This window comes from Pundamilia nyererei, unplaced genomic scaffold (genome assembly GCF_000239375.1).
Source record: "Pundamilia nyererei isolate P.nyererei 1_Seehausen unplaced genomic scaffold, PunNye1.0 scaffold00286, whole genome shotgun sequence".
NCBI classification, from domain to species: Eukaryota; Metazoa; Chordata; class Actinopteri; order Cichliformes; family Cichlidae; genus Pundamilia; species Pundamilia nyererei.
The window spans coordinates 495,695-505,896 of NW_005187687.1; the positions used below are offsets into that span (position 1 = coordinate 495,695).

At 37.8% G+C, this 10,202-nt stretch overlaps 1 protein-coding gene across 1 annotated transcript in view; it reads right to left on the reverse strand.

Annotated features, from left to right (window-relative positions):
- The window catches only part of rxfp2a (relaxin family peptide receptor 2a), a 45,319-nt gene extending 35,916 nt beyond the window's left edge, over window positions 1-9,403 (reverse strand). The window contains exon 1 of the mRNA XM_013915307.1: window positions 9,153-9,403. Coding sequence (XP_013770761.1) covers window positions 9,153-9,207 — 55 coding nt within the window. The 5' untranslated portion in view covers window positions 9,208-9,403. The remainder of the gene's footprint in view (window positions 1-9,152) is intronic.
- Window positions 9,404-10,202: the final 799 nt, after the last annotated feature.

Here is a 10,202-nt window from a genome sequence, read left to right on the forward strand (position 1 = left end):
AAAAGTTACAAATATTTTACTAAATGTTGTAAAAAATGACTTGTTTTGAGCTAAATGTGGAAAAATGTTGCCGTTAATTTCAGCATGTTTCACTTTACAAACGGCGCCCCATACTGTTGTGCTTGGGAAGAAAACTTCTTTTTACAGCGAAAAAAACCCTAAACTTCCGAGCAAGCACCGAGCACCTATGACGTAATGGGAAAGAAACTCGCGGATTCTTCCACTGACAGCTGCGGCACACCTGCACCAGGGTAAACCTCCGCCTACCACAGTCCTACTTTACAGGTGAAAATAGAGCAACAGGACCGCTAGTCTTTGATTTTATTTATTTTCGGCTGTGTTTTACTTGCATCTATTTGAAAGATATTTTAAAAAATATTTTATTTTATGTGCTGGAATGTGCAGAAAATAGGTTTAAATGTTAAACAAAGTTCTTCCAGTCTGAGAATGTTGTATGTAATTTCATTTTTGCTTGATGCATAAAGTAAAAAGATTAAAACTAATAAAACAAGTTTTAAAAAGAGACTTTTCCATTTGATTACATTTTGTATGATGGATTATGCAGAAAAAGTAGAATTGGGCTGAAAGATCTATTTCTTTATCACATATTCAGGTTTAAACCATGTTTTTAAAAAGTAACTAAGTAATTAATTACTTTTGAAAATAAGCAATCAGTAAAGTACCCAGATTACTTTTTTGGGGAAGTAATCAGTATTAGTTACTGATTACTTTTTTCAAGTAAGTTGACCAACACTGCTTACGAGCAGAGATGGGCAGTAACACGTTACTGTAATCCGATTACTTTTTTCAAGTAACGAGTAAAGTAAGGGATTACTATTGCAAAAACGGTAATTAGATTACCGTTACTTTCCCGTAGGAACGCTGCATTACTGCGTTACTAAAACCGTGATTTTTTGCGAGAATGTCTCATGACAGTGACATAAGCGAGTGCGCCGTTAGTAACAACAGCTGTGTGCAGATCAACAATGGATCATATATCGAGTGCGGGAGAGAGTATGAGCGTGCAGCGTTTAAAGCGTGGATGTACTGACCTTACTTTGAGTTTGATTCTATAAAAAGTGACAAAAACATTAGCGTCTGTTGTGCGTGGGAAGAAAACGTCTTTTTACAGCGAAAAAAACCCCTAAACTTCCGAGCAAGCACCGAGTGCGCAACGACGTAATGGGAAACTCACAGAGAAACTCACGGATTCTTCCATTGACCGTGGCACACCTGCACCAGGGTAAACCTCCGCCTACTGCAGTCCTGCTCTACAGTTGAAAATAGAGCAACAGGACCGCTGAGTCTTTGACTTTATTTATTTTCTGCTGTGTTTTACTTCATCTATCTGCATCTATTTGAAAGACTGAGTGTAAACACAAAAGATATTTTATTTTATGTGCTGGAATGTGTAGAAAATAGGTTTAAATGTTAAACTAATTTATTCAAGTCAGAGAATGTTGCATATAGTTTAATTTTTACTTGATGCATAAAGTTAAAAGATTAAAACTGATAAAACAAGTTAAAAAAGAGACTTTTCCATTTGATTACATTTTATATGATGTATTATGTAGAAAAAGTAGAATTGGGCTGAAAGATCTATCGCTTTATCACCTCTTCAGGTTGTAAAACATATTTATAAAAAGTAACTAAATAAATAAGTAATTAATTACTTTTGAAAATAAGTAATCAGTAAAGTAACGGGATTACTTTTTTGGGGAAGTAATCAGTAATTAGTTACTGATTACGTTTTTCAAGTAACTTGACCAACACTGCTTACGAGTTATGAAATTATTCTTGAAAACTGACAAGATATTTTTTTTTTGCTGATCCCTTATTTCTCCAGGGGTCTCCACAGCACATGTATCTGCATGTTTGAATTGGCACTGAGTTTACACCGGATGCCCCTCCTGAAGCAACTCTCCCATTTTTCTAGGCTTGAGCCCAGCACTAGTAGTTCTCTAAGTCATGACCTCTGAGGTTGGGTTTGTCTCTGCTCACAGTCTCAAACTGTGGGTGTTTTGTATGTATAGTAAATCGGTTAACCAGCTACAGATTAGCACTCACAGTGTGTCATGGCTCTGGAGCCAGCGTTTATGTGTTTGGGCTCTTGATTTTGGGTTATTTAATATTCTGAGGCTTTGCTTCTTACTATAGTTGTAATTCCTCTGTTTAATATTTGTGTTCTTGGGTCTTCTTATTTTTTTTGTAGTCTTTGTGTATCCGTTATCATGCCTCCCCTGTGTTCCACGTACCATGTTTAGTCAGTGGTGAATCCATGTTTATTTTCCCTTTTGTGAAGTTTGTGTGCCTCAGTTTCAGTTTCTGTCTGTTGTCCTGTGTTCATCGTGTTCTGTTTTGTGACATTAAGTGTATTTAGTTTAGCTGTGTGCCCATGTGTCTCCTCTTCTTCTAATCACCTGCCTCTACATTTACTTTCTGAGTCTCTCTTTGTCCCTTGACAGAGCATTAGTCACCATCCCCTCCTAGTGTTTCTAGTTTTCCAGAGTTTGTTGCCTTTTATTAGAGATGGCACAATACCACTTTTTACGTCCGATACCGATATCATAAATTTGGATATCTGCTGATACAGATATGGATCCGATATAGTGTATTTTATAATCAATACAACTGTTTTTTTTAAAATATCTTGCTACATTTTGTATACGTTCATACTCAAGTTTTAAAAAATAAAACATTAAAGCTATTCTGTTATACCTGTATGCAAAAAATACACTGCACCCAAAATATTTCATAGTTCAGCAATACTGATCAATCTAATAAACCTACTCCATCCTCCCTATTCTGGTATTTTAAAGAGTACTTAGCAGAAAAATGTGTTTGTAAAGCATTCCCACGTTAAGCTTAACAACCGATATATAGAGCGACTGCCTCTTCTTCTCTCCCTCTCCTGTTGCTACTTGAAATCATGAAACTGATCAATGATCAGTTGATCGGCTTTTCTGTTGCGAGTCCGTCTCTCTTGTTTGTTCATCGCCCACTTCGCACCAGACAGAGGAAACCAGCGGCTGAACAACAGCAGCACGTTTAAGCTTGATAATCTGTTGTTAGAATTTATTTAATATTACTTTCTACGTGTAGCTGACGGCTGGTAACTGTGCAGGGGCGGGTCTAGCAAAGTTTTGCCGGGGGGGCAGGTAGGGCATCAACAGGGGAAAGGGGGCACAAAGACATACTTTTCTTTCTTATTCTCATTTAAAATGTCGAGCTTTTATTAAATAATTATCTGAATCTTACAACCAAAGTTTTCATGTGATGTAAAATGTAAATAAGTCCATTACTGTATATAGTAACTGTTAAGTCTAATAGTTAGTAGGATATGTACTCTTTTTTTCCTTTGGGAAGGTACCATCTGTGCAGTCTGCAATTCTGTTGAAGAAAGGTGTTGAATCTATTTAATTACTGTAGAAAAATTATTGATTTCCGTGCATTTGTTTTACACATGCATTAAATTAAAGTTGATTACGACGAGGCAGAGGGTGGTGGGTAGTTCCCTATGTTTTTTTGCTGGAAGTTGATTTGTTAGGTTGTTTAATATTTCCCCCAAGTACTCTTTAAAATATCAGAATAGGGAGGATGGTGTAGGTTTATTAGATTGATCAGTATTGCTGAACTTTGGGTGCAGTGTATTTTTTTGCATACAGGTATAACAGAATAGCTTTAGTGTTTTGTTTTTTAAAACTTGAGTATGAACTTATACAAAATGCAGCAAGATATTTAAAAAAAAAACAGTTGCATTGATTATAAAATACAAATGCTCAACCAGACCACCGACATGTCTCGCATGCCACAGCTGCTCTATCACGTGACGCATACCGCTCCGACGTGAGGTCACGAGTTGGGCTACGCCTTGTCGCAAGTTTTGTGAAATATTTTTGTGATATTTAATGGATCGGATTACATTGACTGATACGTAATATCAGGTTGGTCCATCCCTACCTTTTATATTTTGTTGAATTTTTGCATTTACTTGTGAGTCTGCATTTTGGGTCCAAACTCGTCACTTCACAACATGACACAGTGAGGAAAAAATGCTGACATTCACTTTGAATGTCCTCGCTCTCATCAGAATACAGATGTAAACAACGAGTCAAGGTTTTACTTCAAACCCACTGTGCCAGAGAACAGGGCCAGTGCACACGTGGTTTATTAATCATTTATTATTAATGTGTAATGATTAGCTAGATCCACCAGCTTTTATTGTTGTTTTTTTGCACATTAAGCATAAAAAACGAAAACACATTCAATGGAATGCAAGTGAATGTGACTGACCAGGGAATAAAGAAAAGACGTCACAGTTTTTAAAGCCCTCTGCCAATCAGATCCACAATATGTTATGGATATTTTAATTCCCCAATTTCCCTTCAGTTCATTGAGGTCATCCTCCCGAAAACTTCTCTCAGTGGTCTCCTCTCTCCTAAAAAACGTGCCGAGGCGAGCTTTCTCTGCTGTTGCTTCTGGGCTCTGGAATAATCTGTCTTCCCACATAAGAACCGGTCCAGTGATTCGCAATTTTAAATCAAACGCAAACACAAGTCAAGCCTGAGATGCTTCGTGGTTTTGTCAAACCATGTTTCCATTACATTGGATTTTATTTGTGCATTTAATTTTCTAATTGATTTTTTTATTTAAGCCCTTTTATAAATTTAACCCAGGGCGTTTATACAATTTTATTTTGTTATCTCATTTAAATGGTTACTGTCATGTTTTTTTTAATCTTTGTTTATGTGATCTTGTTGCTATGTACACTTACAGTGTAAGTAAAGTTACCTGACTTAATGAGTGAGCTCTCCAAATAGGGAATTTTAAGGCTCATAGTGTTGGTATGTTAAACCGAATCCCCGTTTTCTTTGTGTCATGTCAGAAAATGTGGGCCCTGATCCACAGTTTTAATAATAGTGATTAACAGTACTGTAAAAATTTGCGATAGAAAACATGCAATTTAAACAATGCAACGATTTACTTTCAACATAAATATTAAGAAAAACAATGCACTTAAAGTTTTTTCCATGCTTTATGTAATATGTAGAACAGCGATGCTGAACTCATCTTAAATTGAGGGCCACATACAGCTCACATTGATCCAATTTTCCAAATGGGCCAGATTTGAGTCTTTGAGGATCAATTCAGGCCCCTGAACCTTATGATTGACACCACTCATGTAGAAACAACAAAAATTCCCTGACCACTTTTATGTGGTTTTTCAGGTTCCTGGCAGTTGCTGTGAAATCAATTTCTAAAGCCCCGGTCATAGAGACCCGTCAGTAACGCCCTAGTAACCACTGGTTGCTAAGGAAAATAGATAATTCTCTATTCAGTTGACAATAATAAAAAAAATAATAGAAAAAAGAAAAAAATTGTCTAATATACAATAAATAAACGATATAGTTAAAATAAAGGTGTGACAGGCGCATAGTGAGGGCTTACGGAAAGTTTCAGGCTTTTTAAGATTTACTACTGCTTGCTGATGTTTAGTCAGTGGGTGTTTGGAGGCAAATTGCCATCTTCAGTGCAAACTACAGGCAGCCCTAGCAATCTGACACCAACCAAAGCAGTCTTAGGGAAGTTTGTAGCGTGGAACCCTCTTTGACGCCAGTCGAGGAATACCATCACTTTTCCCTAGTGACTGAAGGTCCTGCAGGCTGCCAGCACTGTGAGACTGAAGCTAAAAGCAGCAACTAATAAAAGAGAAAGTGAAATGTGGCTGTGACATCTTCTTTTTGTGAATGCCTGATTCAGTACTTCGAAACCAGAGGTGTCAGTCGTTTTATATCACGGGCCACATACAGCCTGCTTTAAACATAAGTGGGCAAACTGGTGAAACTCTGCTTCCTGTGTAAAGAAGTCACATATTTAACTGTTTTTCTACATGTTAAAGAAGAAGCTGCTGTTACAAAAACGGAAATCTGTCAGCGTGACTCTGCAAAATTACAGAATAAGTTCTGGCAGCTCATTGCTCAGACTGTCCAGTTTTCTATTTTTATTTTTGTTTATTTTTTTAACAGTAGTCATAAAACAGGATTGGAGAAGTTTGAAACCTTTTGTCCTCCACAATAGAAAATAGCTGAAAATAAAAACAGGTATCACTGTAGCCAGCCCCTAATTCTATAAATTCTGCACTCAGCTTTGCATTGAAATGCAGCCAGACACTGCTCAGTTTGCTTCACTTTTTCCCAACACGCTTGCATTTGAATCCAGTGTTTTGCCAAAAATTGATTGTCCGCCAAAAATCGTTATAAAAGCTATAAATCACTCGTCCATAACATGTGAAATTATGGTCCCTCGTGAACAGTATAATTCATATAATTCATCTTGAGCTACAAACATTCCTGTCAGAATGTAGCTTTTGGCACTTTTCATATATCCTTTATTTATCCAGTTAAAGGGTCTGGCCAAGTGGGCGGCAGAAATTGCAACAACATAGCAATAGTTCTACAAAGATATTTTAATTGGTTATGTAGGTAAAATGATGAGGTCCTTAAGATACTTGCAAACATTATATTTCATATATAACCCCTTTGTCCTGTCCACTAGTCTATTTACCAATACGAGTAAGGACATTACAGATAAAAAAGGTTTTGGCAGTTCTGCCATCTCTCTGTGTACTTGACCTGCAGCACTACACTTGCTGTCTTGGAACGTCTGCCCCGTTCCTTCCTTCACACAATGGCCGATTGATTGGCTGAATGGTGTGCCAGTCCCATCCCTGCCTGCAAGGATTTTCAGCAGGGTTTAAAGTTAGTCTCCCACTTACTAACGGGCCAATAATAACTGACACATAAAATTATCTAGTGGGGTGGATATAATTGTATTGGACACCACATCCTGCCCACGGGCTGTACATTTGACACCCCTGGTATAAACTGTTGCTGCTGTTATGTCTATGACTGTGAAAGAAAACCCTCTCATGGGCACAAAATATGGCTCAAGGGTCAGAACAACTCCGTGAAACAGCTGTAAAACCCAAGTGCTCTCGAGCTTCTGGACACTCTTGTTCAGGGTTTTCTGCTGGAGAGACGAATTCGTGGTTCCATCAATTACAACAAGTCTTCCAGCAGCAAAGCAACCCCAGACCGTCACACTATAGTGGTATACCACCACCATGTTTGATTGTTGGTATCATATTCTTTTTACGTAATGCCTTGTAATGACTTTTTCACACACGGTCAGGTCGACTTTTTCCCCTTAATAAATAAAATCAGCATTTGAACACTGCATTTCATATTTGCACTGCATGTTTTTGTCCAATATTAAAATTTGTTTGATAATCTGAAAAACCCAAGTGCAAGAAATATAAAAAAAAAGATGAAATCAGGATGATGGAAATGTTATTTTCACAGCACGATTCTTTTAAGTTTGTGATCTCACTCTTTGATTTTAAAGCCAGAACTTACTCGTGCAAAATTTGTGGAGTTTAGTATAATCCCGCACTGCATGCATCATGTTTTAATTCATGTTCAAATTGTTGGTGACTGAGTTGTTTGTTGGATGAATTACAGGCCACTTCCATCAAAGGATCAACACTCTGTTCTGTTTTTGTGTATAATGAACATATACAGCCTGCTTTACTTGAAATATGACCACATTTGAGAGAACTCAGGCAGTCATGGAAGAAAACAGTATACCGGTGTCTCGAGAGTCTTCCAGTAACCATAAAGATAGACTTAATTTCACACCTTTGTCTGAGGCAGAGGGAACATTCACACATAAAGAGAGCAGTGGAGAAAGAACACAAAGTGACATCATGTCTGCCTCTGTGCTGCCTGTTCACCTCGAGTGTTTCTATTCAGTCACCAACGGGTCAAATATCAGGTGATCAACGCCAATACATACTCAAATGATGATTTTATGCATATCTGTAAATATATTAAATATATTAATAAAATCAAAACTTCTTCAATTTGCAGATTTTTTTTCTCCAAATTTTAAAAATAAGCATGATTTTGGGATAAGCTGAGGAGCCTCTGATTCACATCACTGTAACTTCAAAACCTAAATTAGCCCAAAACACTGAATTGTAAAAACAGTAATGGGTTTCACTACTGGCTGAATTATTGCTCTTGCTTCACTGTATTTTCTGCAGTTGAACCTCCCTGGCTGCACAACTGGAAACATCTGTAGTGCAGGTGAGCTGAACACAGAAAATATGCCTGACCAGAAAGAGGGAAGGACTGGCGCAACCTGTGCTGTCAGCTGCTTGTTGATCCATGACTCATAGATTAAATCAGTAAACTCAAGAGCGTCCTGGACACTGAATTAAAATGTAAAAAATGGGGTCCGTTCTGTAAACATGTATTAAATAAACTCTTGTAAGTGATGCAGCTGATAATTTCCTGAAGTGTGAATGTTGTGTGGTCTCTTGTTTGCCGCCTGACTCACACATGCCTCCGTCATGATGTTAGCACTGCTCATTATTAATGTCCCCCTTTTGTTTTAAAAAAACAAAGCCTACAGTATTAAACACATATAATTTATTGATCTTCATATTAGGACGTGGGGATTTTCTTAACAGTTAATTGGGCGCTTATAGACAACATCACACAGTCAAACTTTTCTAATGCTGTGGGAGATGAGATGAGTCTCAGGGTGGCAAGTTGTGGAGGAAATGTTCATTCATGTTGCAGTGGATGAAAAAAATCAGAAAAACGTAAAATAATATCATTCATACTTTAATTCGTCATAATGGTTGATACAGTTTCGTCCCGTTGAGCAATTTAGCGCTTACACAAATTCTCGGCAATGCAAATTCAAGCCTATCAGAGCGTCCGTATCGCATCCTGAATTTTAGGGTCTGTGTTCGTTTTGTTTCTCTCAGATCATTCTGCCCACGCTGAAATGAGCACTCGCAGTGTTTTTGAGACTTTTCCACCCTCTGCGGCAGGAATAACACCTCAGTCCGTCTCAGATCACTGCAGGACAGACGAGACTCTTTGAAAGGGGAGCGCATGGTTTCAATCCTGCAGTTAACAGTGTAAATAATGCTGCGCAGATTTTTTTGCCCCTTCGTGTTTCTCGATATTCGTGTCCATCAAACATGCTGGCACATGAACAAAAAATAAAAAAAAATTAAATCTGTTTAAAGTACGAAGAATAATTGAAATAACCTATTGAATGCATTAAAGTGTCTTTACCTTTCAAATGAATGTGGGTCAAGTGGATGAGCAACATGACGGCAGGTACATTCATCCTGAGGCTGTGAGGCTGTCCTGCTCCCGCTGCGCTCCGGCGGCGATGCTCAGACCAAATAAAATAACCTGCAGGTCGCCAAATAAAATAGGCCTACAGGAGTGAAGTCCGAGTCCGACCAGTGTCTCAGAGCATGTCCGACATGTGGAATTCAGAAAAAAAACAACCCTCAAAATGTAGGATTACTATCGAGTTAAGCATGTACCGTGCAAAGTTAAACTGAGATGGTGCTTAAATACATCCCGATAACACTGTGGACTTCCAGGAGCTCAGTGGATCTCTCTCTCTCTCAGTGGGTTGGCTTTATTGGAATGTAGGTTAAGAGCCTCCCCAGAAAATAACATATTCATCCACCTCTTGCCACCTTTGCCTTGTTTACGGCTGCAAATTAACCCCACCCCATCATGCAGCTTTCCCCCACTTAGTTTTAACTCGAGACCTCGATACCTGTTCAAATGCCTCTCGTGTTAAATATATAAAATTTATAAAATATATAAAAACGTATATAAAATGTATTACAGAACTGAATTTCATAATTGCTCCCCACAGCTAAATTCACAGAGGAGGTGCATTACTGCTTTAGCCTCACCTGCTGACCAGGTTATAAGACAAAATAAGATAAGATGCTACATCTGAAGGTGCATTAATACTGAAAAAAACACAATGAAACACAGACATGTAACAGAAAAGTCATGAAAGCAGACATCAAAAAGTAACAAACACAAGTAAACAGGCATGTTGCTTAAATCACACACAACCAAATTATTGGATCCGAGAGTTATACTGTCCAAATCCAAATCCAATTCCTTTATATAGCACATTTAAAAACAGAAAGTTTGCCCAAAGTGCTGTACAGAAACAAAGGGGTAAGACAAAAACACTGACACTCACATAAACACATAATAAACATATCAACTCACACCAGTCTATAGAAAAAAGGTGTGTTTTCAAAAGTGACTTAAAAACAGGAAACAAAGATGCCTATGTAATATTGA